Source organism: Malus sylvestris, chromosome 7, assembly GCF_916048215.2.
Source record: "Malus sylvestris chromosome 7, drMalSylv7.2, whole genome shotgun sequence".
NCBI lineage: Eukaryota > Viridiplantae > Streptophyta > Magnoliopsida > Rosales > Rosaceae > Malus > Malus sylvestris.
Window position 1 is genome coordinate 29,836,528 of NC_062266.1, and position 16,414 is coordinate 29,852,941.

Below are 16,414 nucleotides of genomic sequence, written 5' to 3' on the forward strand. Positions count from 1 at the left end.
GCATCTGTGTTCTTCCGAAATCCTACCAAATTCAAACCAGTTAAAGCCATTATGGCAACATCATCAGAGAAAGTTTCAAAAAACGAAACTATGGATACCAACCCAATTCAACGTTTGAGCTCAGTGCTCCTAAACGAATTCAACTATCTGCCTTGGTCACGAGCTATTTCTCTCGCTCTTGGAGGACGTGGAAAGATCCAGTTCATTCAAAAGGATGATATCATGCCCGAAAAAACTTCACAAGATTATGCAGCATGGGTGTCCCAAGATCAACTTATCATGTCTTGGCTGTTGAATTCAATGGAACCAAAGATGGCTGAGATTTTCAGTTATTCAGTATCATCTCACCACCTTTGGATTTCTGTACGAGACATGTATGGAGATCTAAACAATGCTGCGCGAGTTTTCCAGCTGAAGAAAGATCTTACAGAATTACAACAGGGAAATCTCTCTTTTGTTCAACATCTTGGCAACTTGAAGGCCAAATGGAATGAATTGGATCTCTACAGACCTCATACCACGGACACAACCATTCTTTTAAAGCGTGCTGAAGAAGACAAAGTGTTCCAGTTGCTTGCCAGCATCGGACCAGAATATGAGGACCTTAAAAGTCATCTCCTGATGACACCTGAACTTCCCACCTTCCAGATGGTCTGCAACGTTATTCAACGCGAAGAAATAAGGAAGAAGGTCATGAATGCAGTCGTTGTCGTTGGAGAATCAGATCTTAGGCCATCAGAAGCAAGAGCCTTCACCTCTTTCAGACCATACAAGGGAAAACGACCAGACTTAAAGTGTTCTCACTGTGTGAAAATAGGTCGTCCAGGCATTGGACACATAAAAGAAAAGTGCTGGATTCTTCATCCAGAACTTAAACCCAAGTTTAATGATGATGGAAGAGCACCAAGAAACCAAATGAAGCCTGCCTACACTCCTCAAGGAAACCTTGTTTGCGACAATGTCTCCAAAAATGTGATGAACTCTTCTTCTAGTCCCATTACTCTCATAAATGAATTTGCTAACTTCCTGCAACAGAAACAAGGGACAACAAATCATGAAAATCCTGCAGCCATGCTCGGCAAGTTTGCTGGTTTCCTCGAACAATCAAGCTCAGTGTCACAAAATGATGTGCCAGGTATTGTTGCAACTATTTCCACTGCATTGGATCTTAGTAGTAGCCGTGGTTTTTGGATAGTCGACTCAGGAGCTTCTGATCACATGACTAACGATGCATCTTTACTAAATGATTTTCAAAACTTATCCACTCCTTCTTTTGTCTCCGTAGCTAATGGCACCAAAGTTAGTATAGTAGGCATAGGAAAACTCAAAATCTTCTCAAGTAAAAAGGAATCCCTTGTCATGCATGTCCCTTCCTTTCCTTTCAAGTTGCTGTCAGTAGGAAGAATAACACAATTGCTAAATTGTCTTGCAATCTTTTCCACTCACTGTGTGATTTTCCAGGACCGAGTTTCGAAGGAAACGATTGGTAAAGGTTTCTTCCTCAATGGACTGTACTATGTCAATCTCTCTTCAAGTTTTCCAAAAGGTTTCTACGTAAACTCAAACACAGTAAACAAGGAGCAGCTGTGGCACATGAGATTAGCTCATCCTTCTTCCCATGTTATGTCTTTTATTTTTCCTAGTTTCTGTAAAGAGATTTCAGATTGTGAAGTTTGTCAAAAATCTAAGTCCACCAGGTTACCCTTTCCCCATTCTCTCTCTAGAGCTACCAAAGTGTTTGAAATTGTCCATTCCGACATTTGGGGACCTGCAACCTTAGAGTCTTTTGATGGCTACAGATTCTTCATCTCTTTCATTGATGATTTCTCTAGAACTACCTTTGTGTATTTACTTAAATTCAAGCACGAAGCTTTCCAGTGTTTCAAAAATTTTCATAACTTAGTTCAAAATCATTTTAACTCTAATATTGGCATCTTAAGGTCTGATAATGGCTCTGAGTATACTTCCAAAATCATGACAACTTACTTAAGTGAGCATGGAATCTTGCAACAAACTAGTTGTGTAGGAACACCACAACAAAATGGCATTTCAGAAAGGAAGAACCGAGATTTGCTTGAGAAAACACGATCACTAATGTTACAAGCAAACCTTCCAAAGAAGTTCTGGTCCCAAGCTATACAAACCGCTGCATACATCATAAATCGACTTCCTAGCAGAATCTTGAAGTTTAAATCTCCTTGTCAAATTCTCAAGGGGAGAGATATTGACATAAGTCATCTCCGTGTGTTTGGATGTGTGTGCTATGTGCATATTCAAACTATTCACCGAGATAAACTTGATCCAAGGGCTATCAAGTGTGCATTCGTAGGCTACTCAACTTCCCAAAAGGGATACAAATGCTATGATTCTAAAACCAGAAAGGTGTTTGTATCCAGGGATGTACGGTTTGATGAGACACACTTCTTCTTTCAGAAGCATGATGATGAACCTCAGGGGGAGCTCTCATATGAAGTGTTTCCCACTCCTCTCGTCCTTGATGATCCAAGACTGTCAACACCGCACAATGAAGCAATTGAGATAGAGCCAGCTCATGAAAATATGGAAGCAAATAATGAAGAAGTCCTCCACGAAAGGAGAGAGCCCCTTGAACAACCTACTCCCCCACGAAGGAATCCTTCTCGAAACAGACAACCTCCAGTCAGGCTTGATGATTTTGAAATCTACATGCCTAGATATCCTATTGGACAAATGGTTTACCATAGCAAGACCTCTCCATCTCATGCAGCATTTGTCACTAAGTTATCTCAACACTCGGAGCCTCGATCCTTCGAAGAGGCAAACCAATCTCCTATATGGAGATGTGCTATGCTTGAGGAACTGAAGGCACTCGAAGAAACTAAAACTTGGAGCATTGTTTCTCTGCCAAAAGATCAACGTGTGGTTGGGGCAAGATGGATTTACAAGACAAAATTTAACTCAGATGGAACCATCCAGCGGCACAAGGCAAGGTTAGTTGCAAGGGGCTTCACGCAAACCTACGGGGTAGATTACAAAGAAACCTTTGCCCCGGTGGCAAAGATGAACACAGTTAGAGTTCTTCTTTCGGTGGCTATCAATTCACAATGGTCTCTACATCAAATGGATGTAAAAAACGCTTTTCTTCATGGCGAGTTGGAAGAAGAAGTGTACATGCGCCTACCACCTGGTCATGAACGAGAGAAGGAACAAGGAGTAGTATGCAAGCTTCACAAGGCCATTTACGGTCTCAAGCAATCTCCAAGGGCTTGGTACTCAAAACTAAGCTCTGTCCTTATGTCATCCGGTTTTAAACGAAGCAATGCAGATTCTTCAATGTTCACTAGGCTTGGCACACATGGAAGATTGGTGGTACTTGTTTATGTTGATGATCTCATTGTCACAGGAGATAATCCAGAAGAAATCAATGCTCTCAAAGCCACCTTACATTCAACATTCTCAATCAAAGATCTCGGCAGACTTAGATACTTTCTCGGAATCGAAATGGATCAATCTCCAACGGGGTTGTTTCTAAATCAACAAAAGTACGTTCTCGATCTTTTAGAAGAAGCCAATATGATGCATTGCAAACCTGCTAAAACACCTCTACCAACAAATTTCAAGCATGAAACCTCAGGCATCCAGCTTGAAAATGTATCGGAGTATCAAAGGTTGGTAGGAAAACTTATCTATTTGACTATAACTCGACCTGACATTGCTTATGCTGTTAGCTTTGTCAGCCAGTTCATGCATTCTCCCACATCTCATCATCTGCAACTAGTTAAAAGGATCCTTCGATACTTAAAAAGCTCAATGTCTACCGGGATTTTCATGCAAAACAACGGACACTTCACCATTGAAGGATACACAGACTCTGATTGGGCAGGCAACGTCCTTGATCGCAAGTCCACAACTGGTTACTGCACTCTTGTAGGTGGTAACCTCGTCACGTGGAAGAGCAAAAAGCAATCTGTTGTAGCTCGGTCCAGCGCAGAAGCTGAGTACCGTGCAATGGCATCTACTGCATGCGAACTAATTTGGCTAAAGAGTTTGCTACATGATCTTGACATCATCTCTTCCAAGCCAATTCTCCTCCACTGTGACAATCAAGCAGCGATGCATATTGCTGCCAACCCCGTCTTTCATGAACGAACAAAGCATATCGAGGTTGACTGTCATTTCGTCCGCAACCAAGTCCAGTCCAAGCTGTTACAAACTGCATTTGTTCGCTCCAGTGATCAACTAGCCGATGTGTTCACCAAGCCCCTTCCTTCTTCTCAACTTGATCGTATTCTCTTCAAGCTTGGATCCAGAAAATCTCTCGATCCAGCTTGAGGGGGAGTATTGAATATTATTGAATATTCTTTAAACCCTAATAGCTGTAAAGCTGTGTTTAGCTAGGGTTTAGTGAGCTGTGTTATTCCCTCTTCTGTGTAAAGCTTGTTAATAAGCTGTAAAGCATGTGTTAGAGAATGTGGAGGTCATCATACTCTCATGCTTGCTTAGCTGACTTGCTTAGCTGCCATTGTCCCCCTCTCCTCTCTCTTTCCCGATTATTCTTCTATTTATGCTTAATCTTGTAAACTGTTTTTCATATGAAATATACATTAAGATTTTCTATAGTTTCAGCCCTAAAACAAATTATCCATCTTCTGGAATGTACGTAATAATATTTTCATGTACTAATAAACGAATTCCTGTTCAAAGAAAACGAATTATCGGTTTAAACCCTAAAATATATAATATACAGTGGGCCCTTTTGATAGATTAACAAAGGTTGAATTTTTGTAGTAGTGACTTGCGAGAGGAAGCAGATCTAATTTCCACATATTGCTATAATTCATGCCAATTAGAAATTTTGTCACCAGCGATAGGGATGGTGAAGAAAGGTAAAGTTCTATCATAAAACTCCTTGATAATGTGAGAAGTAGTTCAACAGATGCATATTAATTCAGGACTATATCTGAACGATTATAAGATTACTAGGTTAACGACGAATTTGTGGATTTGCATCCTGAATCCTGAGGGTCTAGGAAGTTGGTGACATGAGACGGGAAGCTCCGGTTAATGGCGGTCGTAACTATAAGGTTCTAAGGCGGCAAATTTATTATGTCAAGTTTTGATACGCAACAAAGGGGATTATAGGATCCATCCCACCCCTTTTCAGCGAGGTGACTCACAAAAGCCCCTGAACAATAATTTTGCCTTTAACCGAGGGCTAAGTAAAATAGACAATAGGGTATTTTTAGACGGATGGAGTCAAAATTCAAAAATAAGGTTCAATTTTATTGGTTTTTTTTTCTTTGTAAGTGAGAGATTTTAGTTTGATTTTTGTCAAAAGCGAATTTGAACTAAATTAAGATGCCTAGCTCATTGTGAGATTTAATCCACTCACCACGAGAGATTTTTCAGTGTGCCCAGAACATGGGCCATATGACATTATACAAGTGGAGAGAGACACTTGAAAAAAGAACTTCCCTTCATTTGTACAATAACTTATGGTGTGCCGTGTACCGCCCCATGTTCCTGACCATTGATAAATCTCTCATCACCCACCAATTAATGTAAATAACATCGAATGTATTAAAAAAGTTTATTTTAATTCAAAAACATTTAGAAACAAGTTTTTATTTATTATTCTATTGGTTGGCTATCCTTTTTTTTTTTTAAAATAAACGAGGCATGTTTGGTACTCCACTTCAATTCAACCTTTTAAACTTAAAATACTTTTCAAGTTTTAGGGCTTAAAAACTTGTTTGGTATAACTATTTTAAAAACTTAAACTCAAGATTAACTTAAAAATATAACTTATTCTCTAAAAACACAAAAAGTAAGTATTTAGAGTTTTTAAACTTAAACACACTGCTTTATTTTCTCTCTCCTCCTTTCTCACTTCAATCTGCTCTCTTCATTCTGTGTTCTATCTCCTCCTTTCTCACTTCAATCTGCTCTCTTCATTATGTGTTCTTTCCCTCTCTTCTTTATCTCCCCTCCGATCATTTCATACTTTATTTCCTCCTCTTTCCTCTTTCTCCCTCTACGACACCCTCTTTTGGATCTCTTTGTCTGATTTAAGTTTTAAGATTTAAAACTTTTAAATTTCATATCAAACAAGTTTTTGAATCTTAAAGACAATTATTTTCAAGAAATGTTTTAAAAATTATGAATTTTTTTTAATAGGATACCAAACAGACCCTCACATTCTAAACAGAATTTTTTACATCGGAATCAAAGTTTCCAACTCACAAACTAGTACGTGAAGACCTGGACAAACGATCATGGTCTACCTAAATAAGGATCGTACCTTCTATTGCAACGGCTCTTACCGCGCTTTATTACTTGTTATAACGGCTCTGATTTGTTCCACCGCAACAAAGTCAGATGTAGCCGGCCAGTTGTTCCAACAGAGCATAGCATCAGCTTCCTGGCTCGGTTTCTTACGTTGCATGGCGATATTCCTCTTATTTATACTGAATTTCACAACCCTAAATCTCCAATTAATCTCGATATTTATTATTTAAGATGGTGATCATCTAACAATAATTGGGAAAACTTAAAAGGGTTTATTGCATTGCATTTCAATTCTTGGCAGGTGCAAAAATGACAAGCTTAAGCAGTATCCCTAAGACTTACAAACCGGGATCAGAAATGGAGTTTTGTGGACCACTTCGCCCCCTATACTCCAAAGGCATCTGGGTAGGAGATAATCCTTTACAAAATCCGTTTTCGTTAATGTTGGCGCAAACCCTCCTCATCGTCATCACGTCCAGGGTGCTCTATTTTTTCCTGAGGCCTCTAGGACAAACCAAGCTGGTCTGCAGCCTCCTGGTTTGTTTTCCCTATTTGTCTTTTTTTTCCTTGGGTGGCAAGCAACCTAATTGATGAAATGCCTAAAGTGCCTCAAACAGCTGATTTGTAGGCAAAGAGCCACAGGCCTGTTAGATTTTACTTTTCGTTTTTACTCCTGTCATATTTCTTGTCTTCCATCAACTTCTTCATCATTCGTTTCTCTCCCATATACTTTCCTTCATCCCTAGCACATGAAATAAAAGATAAAAACGAAACAATTCAGTTAATCATAATTTGAAAGACATTTTCTTGATATAATTATGATTGAAAAGTCCTTACCCATGTTCTTAACTGATTAACTCACGTGTTTCATGACCTGCAGAAGCAAACTTGCATTATACTCTGAACTGATTCCATCTTTTGGTTGATTTTTTCAGGCTGGCATTATCATGGGGCCATCTGTGCTGGGGCGCAACAAGGAACTCAGGGACAGACTATTCCCCAATCAAGATTATCCTTTGTTTAGTACAATCTCTTGGCTCGGCGTAATATACTCTATATTCCTAATGGCAGTTAAATTGGACATTTCCATGGTCAGAAGGACAGCAAATAGCACCTGGAAGATTGGTCTTGCGGGCTTCATTTTCCCGTTGGCAGTCACCTTAACCATCCTTTCCCCGCTGGCCTGCAACGTTCGTGGACTCAGTGGAGGAAAGATCTTGGTCTTATTTTCTTCGCTTTCTCTATCGTACACTTATATCCCTAACATTGCTCAGGCCATGGATGATCTCAATCTTATGACTTCTGAGTTGGGGCAACTTGCCATGTCCTCTGCAATGCTCAGTGATATTATTCAATGGGCATTCACCACATTGCATTATATGTTTATGCAAAAGCATGGAATCCAAGGACTGGAGGCTTTCATTTCCTTGTTGGCATTGCTATATTTCTCTCTTCACGTCATACGACCAGCTCTACTGTTGATTATCAAGAAGACGCCCAAAGATTTAGAAGTGAAGGAAAGCTACATAGTTGCAATACAACTTGGGGTTCTTGTAATGGCATTTATCTCTGACTTCATAGGCACAGCGCCTACAACTGGTCCTTTAATTCTGGGGTTATCCATTCCACATGGGCCACCTCTGGGTGCAGCATTAGTACAGAAGACCGAATTCATGGTCTCCAAGTTTCTTCTGCCGACGTTCTTTTTCCGTGTTGGCTACACTATAGACGTGTATTCGATTCGCGATTGGAGCAGTTTTACCAAACTTCAGATTATCATTGTTGTGTCATATGTTGCCAAGATTGGGGCAATCACAGTGGCTGCATTGTGCTGCAAAATTAGGTTAAAAAATAGTCTCTTGCTCGGCGTCATCCTGAATATCAAGGGCATAATAGATCTTATCGCTTATAATCGATGGAAGACCATGGAGGTAATCAATTGGATCCACTCTTTTAATACCTTCTATTTATTTAGTTTTAATCCTTATTTGAAAATTGCAGATGGTAGATGATCAATGTTTTACTCAAATCTTGTTGTCATTTCTGGTGGTGACGATGATCCTAACACCAATTGTACGATTCTCATACAAACCTCAAATACGGAGCTTAACATCAACCAAATTATGTTCAGCAGTCAGAAATATGCAATCAATGCCAAAAAGCAATGAAACATTTCGAATTCTTTGTTGTTTTCACAACCAAGAAAGTGTTCGCACCATCATCACCCTCCTTGAAGCCTCAAACCCAACAGATACAAGCCCCATTTGCGCCTACGTTGTCCACGCTGTCGAGCACATTGGTCCCGCCGGGCCAATGCTAATCCCTTACAAGAAGCAGAGGAAGACGTTTAAGCGCACAGATTCACCCACACGCCAAATGATGCGAGCCTTTGAGAATTACTCACGAAACTCCAGAGGACCGGTCACCATCCGAACCTACAAAATGATAGTTCCCTATAAATGCATGCACGAGACGATTTTCCATCTAGCGAATGACAAGCTTATACCTCTTATCATCGTACCATTTCATCAAAACCACCACTCTATGGTCGGTTCTACCATGACTGCCGCCATACGCCAATTCAACATCAATGTACAAGCGTATGCCCCATGTACAGTTGGAATACTGGTTGACAGAGGTTTTTCTGCTAAGCATGGCTGGATCAGCCATTTCACCTATAATGTAGGGTTGTTTTTCATCGGTGGACCAGACGACCGTGAGGCGTTATCCTATGCATTCTGCATGTCAGGCAGCCCTGATGTGGGCCTTACGGTCTACAGGTTCACCTTTCGGAATGAATTGGAAGAAGAAGATGAAGAGGAAAAGAAGGAGGAAATGCTCGATGAGTCGTTGGTGGATGAGTTTAAGCTAAGGAATGTTGGGAATGATTGTTTGAATTGGATTGACATCGAGGTGGATGACAACATACAGGTTATGGATACCATCAGGCAGTCGCAGGTCGAGTATGATCTTGTGATGGTGGGGCGACGGCATACGAACAAGGCATTGTCGGAGGAACAAATGGCAGAATTCATGGAAAATGCAGAGTTGGGAGTAATTGGTGACATGCTTGCTTCTCCTGATTTCTGTGGTGGGATGGTGAATGTACTGGTCATGCAAGAAACCAGGGGCTTAAGTCATAAAGGTTTTCGTAACGAATCCGCAAAAAGTTCGCTAAGTATGTTCAACTTTCATCGATGAATCGTTTCGGGAGAAAGATTATTTGGTATCGAGAATTAATCTACAACACTTCTTACGAAATTTGGTAATATTAAAAAATAGATGCATACTCGATATCAGCCAATACTTTTCAAACATTTAGCGCTTGAGTTTTGCTTTTTGTGTTTGGATCTCAAGTTCCGAATGTTAGATCCACGCCCCAAGTTCCGAATTTGAGGGCCAGGCTCGAAGCTTGGGTCTCACTTCGGAGATCCAGGTAGGAGATTTGGGACTCAAAAAGTCCATAATTTAAGGGTTTAGGGCTTGAGGTTTTCGGAGAATTGAATTGGGCATTACTCACCTTTATACTTGATAGGGTTAGACAATAGCTTAGGAAAATCATAACATTGTGTATGTATTAACCGATTGCCATTGATGTCAATGAAATTCTTTATTTTTCTTTTTTTTTTTAAATTAAATTGCTTGTTTTGTTTGTATTGATCCAACATATTTATCTGGTCACCCACTTTTAAATACTTTTATACCTTTTTCTGCCTTTATCTAGTTTGGCAAGAAGATTGTGAGTTTTGGAAATTTAGAAATTGTTGCCTTATCAAGCGTTAGGATTTTCTTGTAAACAAAATGACTTGGGTGTTATACTTGTAGCTTGTTTTCCTCACCCCCTATGTTTTTTTCTTCTCTTTATCTAGTTGTAACCACATTTGCCTACCTATCTTTTGGACTAATAGGACAATTTGATCCAGGTCCAAAAAATTCACCTGTTTTCGGATTGGGTCCAATTTTATTTGATTTTTTATTGCACCTATTTTGCCCCTTGAAAATAAAAAATATTTAATTTCTTTATTTTTGAATTTTAAAATTTTAAAATTTGAATCTTCAAATACCTTTATCTACCCATTTTCTAATTAAAAACATTTTAAAAACATATTACAACCAATCTTATAAGTTTATCAAAAATTAAAAGAAACGTTGTTGAGGTAGATACAAAATTTGTGATGTAGGTAGATAATGTAACATCTCACATTGCTCAGGAGAGTGGATCCTGTAAGCCTTATATGTATATTCTCATCTCTACCTAGCACGAGGCCTTTTGGGAGCTCACTGGCTTCGGAGTTCATTGGAACTTCGAAGTTAAGCGAGTTCGCGCGAGAGCAATTCCATGATGGCTGGGAAATTCTCTTGTGAGCTCTCAGAAACAAAATCTTGAGGGCGTGGTCGGGGCCCAAAGTGAACAATATCTTGCTATGACGGAGTCGAGCCCGGGATGTGGTGGGGGCTCAGGTCAGGATGTAACAATTTGGTATCAGAGCCAATCTCTGGGCGGTAGTGTGCCGACGAGGACATCGGGCCCTTAAGGGGGGTGGATTGTAACATCCTACATTGCCCAAGGGAGTGGATCCTGTAAGCCTTATATGTATATTCTCAACTCTACCTAGCACGAGGCCTTTTGGGAGCTCACTGGCTTCGGAGTTCATCGGAACTCCGAAGTTAAGCGAGTTCGCGCGAGAGCAATCCCATGATGGGTGATCCACTAGGAAATTCTCGTGTGAGTTCCCAGAAACAAAACCGTGAGGGCGTGATCGGGGCCCAAAGCGGACAATATCGTGTTACGGCGGAGTCGAGCCTGGGATGTGGTAGGGCCCAGGCCGGGATGTGACAGATAATATTAATTAATCTATGATATAGGTAGACTATGAATAAAAACCTATTGTATAGATAGATAACACAAAATAATATTTGATATAAATAGACTAATGAGCAAAAACATATCGTATAGGTAGATAACACAATTAATCTATAACATGGGTAGAATAAACAAAATATACAAATAGATTCATTAGAGAAATATATAATACAGGTAGATAAACAAAGCAATGCATTTCCCATAAAGGTTGAAAAGAAAAATATGTATAATCCAAGTTCAAACTAAATATTAGGAAGAAATTAATAGTGTACGCATGAACTCATATTTTCATGGCAATGTTCCCAATCAAAACAACCTAACTACTGCTATTGTGGGAGGACCTGGTGGGGATGACAAGTAGGAAGATGCAAGATTTGATGCTACAAAACCAAAACCCACCACGTACATCAACGCACCTTTTGTTGGTGTATTGGCATACTTCAAAGCTCTATACCACTGAAAAAAAATTAGAAATTGTGACCTTGTATTTCAAAAAGGAGGAAGAAATCATAAGAGCTTGAAAGAAGAAGACTGAACAAGAAGGAAGGGGTAATTTTGACAAAGAATGAAAATAAAATGACGTGGACAATGAGTCATTGGACTTAAACCAATAATTAAATAAAATTGGACTGTATCTAGTAATTGCTTACAAATTTGGACTTATTTCAAGTTTCCCCCAAGTTCTTTATATATGTATTTGTTTTTTTTCTCTTTTCAAAACAACGCTTATTGAATTATATGACTAGAAAGTTAGTGTGGCGATCATATTGACACTCTTAGATGGTGTTATTAATTCAAGTGTTATAACGCACTTAGATTGGTAAGTGGTAACCGTCACACTGTAAAACTTCTCGAAAGACTGATGACTGATGAACGGTGGTTAAAAGTTGTTAGCGTGTTGGGTATGATATTAAGGCTCACACTTGAGTGCCAACTTAAGTAAAACAGAGGAATAACAAGAAAAACAGATCATTTCATTAACCATAGAAGATTTCTTTTAACACTTCGCTTACAAAATACAAAACAATCTATGAGTCAATGAAAGCATGTCTGTCTGTGACTACATCAGATGGTGAGCTCAGTTTACGAAACCCAAGCGCCATCTCCGCTAAACCCGCTTCGATGTATCAAAAAAGAACAGTAAAACAGAGCAAGAACTAGGCCCCCAAATGCAGGGGAGCGCCAGACAACTATGAAATCATACAGCTGATAGAAGGGAAAATTGAAAACTCGGTAGTCGGGTTTTACAGAAGTTTATATTGATATGATCATACGATTCTTAACACAGGGGCAGATCCGCCGGTGGTGGCTCGATCGATTGCAGTGCCCCAACTCCATTGTCCACCAAGAACACCATGGCCAAACCCCAGGTGATGTGAACATCCAAGTGACAATGCATTAACCATACACCTACATGTATCAAACATATATTTAAATATAAACAAATCTTAGAAACATTGCGCTACTGGGTTAGAATAGTTTAATAGAATATCATCGTGTGAAAAAAATGAAATTGTTACCTGGATTGTCAGCGACAAATCGGATGACTGCCCATCCATTGACCGGCACTGCCACTGTGTTCCTCATAGGTGGATCAAAAAGGTTGAATTTTTTCGTGTCATTCTGGGCATTGAAATTTCCAAAACCTTCGGCAAGGATGTAAAAATCGTATCCGTGAAGATGGATAGGATGGTTTTCGGGTGTGACGATGCTTGTGTCCTGCAGCACAATCTGCACCCTTGAGCCATACTTCAACTTGTATCCTCTAGTGCCAGGCGTAGGCTGCCAGAGAGAGCGGCTCACATTTCCTGTGTAGTCGAATGTCAGCGGAGGGTTTGCTGGAAAATCGGCAGTAAAAACTCCGGGAATGTTTTGTTGGTAAGCCTGAAGGATTGAGATGGTTGGAAACACGAATGACACATTGTTCATGCTGGCAGTGAAGCGTGTCCCGTTTGGGCCTTGGCACCTTCTGGCTCTGAAATTATTAGGGCAGTTGTTAAGTCCAAGACCGACTGTGAAGAAGAGGTTTTCGTCGATTTCAGTAGGGACTTCAACTTTTCTTGGACTTCTGAAGCTTCTGGTGAAGGCAGAAGCAGTGTTTGTGTCATTGAAAGCAGGGAGTTGTGGCATAATGGGTTTCACTGTTGGACCGTTTTTGCAATTGGGGCTGCAAGGAGCAGACCTGTATTCAAGAATGGCGGTGGTGGTGGTGTTGTCGAATGCTGCATTTTGAGCGCTGAAATAAGCACTCGCCGCCAAGTAGTACCTGGCTGGTGGCTGGTCACCGGTAATTAAAACATCGGTGGTCTGCCCAGGGCCCAGCATGAGCACCGTGGTAGTGAAAGGTTTGGTGTAGGAGGCATCAGCACTAACAACGGTGAGTTTGTGGTTGGCCACGGAGAAGAAAAGAGGTTGGTTGAGGGCAGCGTTGATGACTCTCAGAAGGTTGGTCTCGCCGACGTCTATAGGGACTATGACAGTGTCTGCATAACAATCACAGTGAAAATTTAGCTGATCACATTATGTGCCACGCAAAATTTACTCGTTACATCAATTATTATGGTCAATTTGCGTTATGAGGGATACAAGCAGTTATGGAATTACCTTTGCTTGAACAATTGTAAAGATCACCAGGTTGACCATTGATGGTGTATGCATCAGAAACATTTGGAGCTGCTCCTGTCCTAGTCGCCTGCCTAACAACGTCGATAGGGTTTGCGTCCCACCATTCACCAAGAAGAATTGCTGTTTCGCGTTTCGGTTTAGTGAACGGGTAGGAGTCTCCTTGTTTAGGATGAATGATGAGGGCACCGTAAACGGTGGCTCTAAGCCATGAACTGTGAGCATGCCACCACAGAGTACCTTCTTGACCTTGAATTGTAAACCGGTAGGTGTAGCTCCCTCCTGGCCTAATCGGGCACTGAGTCACAAATTCAGGCCCATCCGCCCATCCAGTTCTCATCTGCCTAATCCCATGCCTGAAATGAAGAAGATAAGTCATGCTAACTAATTTATTGGGAGAATTGAAGAAGATAAAAGATTATCTTGCGAGACTATCTGGCAACATAAGCATGCACGTTCTCATATTCATGTGCATGCATGCATGCGTGTTAGTTACCAGTGAATGGTGGCATTGTATCGAGCTTTGTTCGTCACTTTGACGACAAGAGTGTCACCATTGTTTACTTCCAAGGTTGGTCCAGGGTATTGTCCATTCACTGTGATGGAGTTGTGGGTTTTGCACAGCCTCTTCACCTTTGTTGCTTGAATCTATAACCATTTCAACATTAAATGGTCACAAATAAGTATATAAGAAGAAGAAAAATGAAAGGGACCTAGACACACAAATATACAGAGATGTAGAAATTAAACTTACAACGAACTCATGCTTGTGAATTTTGGGTTCTGCCAAGGATATCGTCGATGAAGCCAATAGAAGGCAAAGGCTGAAAAGGCTTAAGGAGAATCGGTTTTTGTTGCCGAAAATGGCGTTGAGTGCCTCCATCTCGATCGATTAGCTAGGCAATGAGCTCACTAATCAACCCTTAATTAACCTTTGTTTGAATGATAGAGAGAAGGTACGGTAGTTTGAATGCTGAAGTAAGAGTGGAGGGATGCTTTTATAGTAAAACTCTGAGGAGAGAGGTTGTCGTTAGAGGTTGGCAGATTAGGTTTTGATTCGTAAAATGGTCAGATTTTTTAGCAAACTTAGCTCAACCCTGTAGGAGTTGTTGCACCCACTGGCCTATATCCAAAGTGAATGATTTCGTCAATGCTTGCTTCTCAAGTCTTCTTTCTGGGATTGAATAATTCAATAAAAGCATTAATATTGGTATATTTTTTTGACGTATGTATGTTAATGCAAATACAAAAAGAAATCCCACTGTTTTCCAACGTACGTGAAGACAATAGTAAGGGTCAAAAGACAAAAACTAAATTAGACACATAATTATAAGTCAAACCCATTGTTCTCTTTTTCTAAACTAGACTAATCAACCTTAAACCCTAAAGTAATCATTTGATAAAACGACACTAGTTTGGTGATTTTGTTTGTGTCGTCGGGTCGGAAAAGTTATACGTTGAGAGATTTTTAATGCTAATAGTGCTATAATTATGCTAAACACGTAATGAATCAAGATAATTAAATTGATATTTTGGTTTTTCCTTTGTCTAAAACGAGTACATACATGTAACATCACCAGCTAGCTACCCCTAAAAATAAAGGAAATTTTAACGAAAAACCACATTTTTACACTAAAAAGTCAATCCTGGTACTATTCATGTTTGTACCATACTTGACCAATCCCGAAACTACCGAGCACCGGCCAACACTATACTGTCAAGGACCCAGAAGAGTTCCCCTCCGACCAGGAGGCCAATCACTACTCGACACGTGTCAAGATTAGAAGCCAATCAGAGCGCAGCACGTGTCGACATCAAGAACCAATCATAACATGACACATGTCAATGTGACAAAGCTACAAGTTTTTCTATAAATAGGGGTCATTCCCCCACAATATGGCCTAATGCCATTTGTGTTAAATCATTCACAAGAACTCACTAAATTGAGAGCTTGATCCTTTGTACTTGTGTAAGCCCTTCACTACTAATAAGAACTCCTCTACTCCGTGGACGTAGCCAATCTGGGTGAACCACGTACATCCTGTGTTTGCTTCTCTGTCTCTATTCATTTACGTACTTATCCTCACTAGTGACCGAAGCAACCAAGCGAAGGTCACAAAACCTGACACTTTCTGTTGTACCAAAGTCTTCGCTGATTTTGTGCATCAACATTTGGCGCCGTCTGTGGGAAACGACACTTATTCCTACTCTCTTCAGCTGTGTCAAGCTGGTTTCTATCATTCGTACACTTTCTTTTGACCAGGCATCCCTCTCTAACATGGGAAGCGAAGGAAGCCACAGCACACAGAATGACACCCCCCTTGCACATAGTGCGAAACAACGAAAGAAGGAAGGAAAACGAGTTCTTCTTCAAGCTAAAGTCGATGAGTTGGAAGCTCAGAACAACAAGATAGCAATGAGGAATGAGGTCCTCCAGGAGCAATATGAGAAGCTCTTCGAGACACTCCACGAAGCTAGGCAAGCTTAGACACGCGAGCTTGTTGCCCCCGTGGAAGTCAACCATCAACTGGGTGCCCTCCAACATGGAGGGTCACATGCATTCGACATAGATATCCCTGATAGGGAACAGATTACCCCTCGACTTGATAATCAACATGAGGCTTCTCTTAACCCAGTTGCTTCGACCCGAACCATGAGAAG

At 40.4% G+C, this 16,414-nt stretch overlaps 2 protein-coding genes and 1 pseudogene across 2 annotated transcripts; 2 read left to right on the plus strand and 1 right to left on the minus strand.

Moving 5' to 3' along the window:
* On the plus strand, positions 1–1,523 carry LOC126630614 (uncharacterized). The gene is made up of 2 exons (XM_050300763.1): positions 1–1,135; positions 1,462–1,523. Exons 1-2 carry the CDS (start codon positions 52–54, stop codon positions 1,488–1,490), a joined length of 1,113 nt encoding a protein of 370 aa, XP_050156720.1. The 5' UTR covers positions 1–51; the 3' UTR covers positions 1,491–1,523.
* Positions 1,524–7,110: 5,587 nt separating this feature from the next.
* LOC126630268 (cation/H(+) antiporter 15-like) lies at positions 7,111–9,468 on the plus strand (annotated as a pseudogene).
* A 2,616-nt stretch (positions 9,469–12,084) lies between these two features.
* LOC126630611 (laccase-12-like) lies at positions 12,085–14,717 on the minus strand. The gene is made up of 5 exons (XM_050300758.1): positions 14,508–14,717; positions 14,250–14,401; positions 13,736–14,109; positions 12,652–13,614; positions 12,085–12,541 (listed from the first exon to the last, which is right to left on the minus strand). The coding sequence occupies exons 1-5, from the start codon at positions 14,634–14,636 to the stop codon at positions 12,411–12,413; spliced, it is 1,749 nt and encodes a 582-aa protein (XP_050156715.1). The 5' UTR covers positions 14,637–14,717; the 3' UTR covers positions 12,085–12,410.
* Between the last annotated feature and the right edge of the window lie 1,697 nt (positions 14,718–16,414).

Coding starts and splice junctions, on each gene's coding strand:
- LOC126630611 (XM_050300758.1), bottom strand. CDS start 14,636: ATGGAGGCACTCAACGCCATTTTCGGCAACAAAAACCGATTCTCCTTA. Junction 14,110..14,249: donor TACAATGCCACCATTCACTG/GTAACTAACACG, acceptor TCTTCATTTCAG/GCATGGGATTAGGCAGATGA. Junction 13,615..13,735: donor TTACAATTGTTCAAGCAAAG/GTAATTCCATAA, acceptor ATTGTTATGCAG/ACACTGTCATAGTCCCTATA.
- LOC126630614 (XM_050300763.1), top strand. CDS start 52: ATGGCAACATCATCAGAGAAAGTTTCAAAAAACGAAACTATGGATACC. Junction 1,136..1,461: donor GTCACAAAATGATGTGCCAG/GTATTGTTGCAA, acceptor GTGATTTTCCAG/GACCGAGTTTCGAAGGAAAC.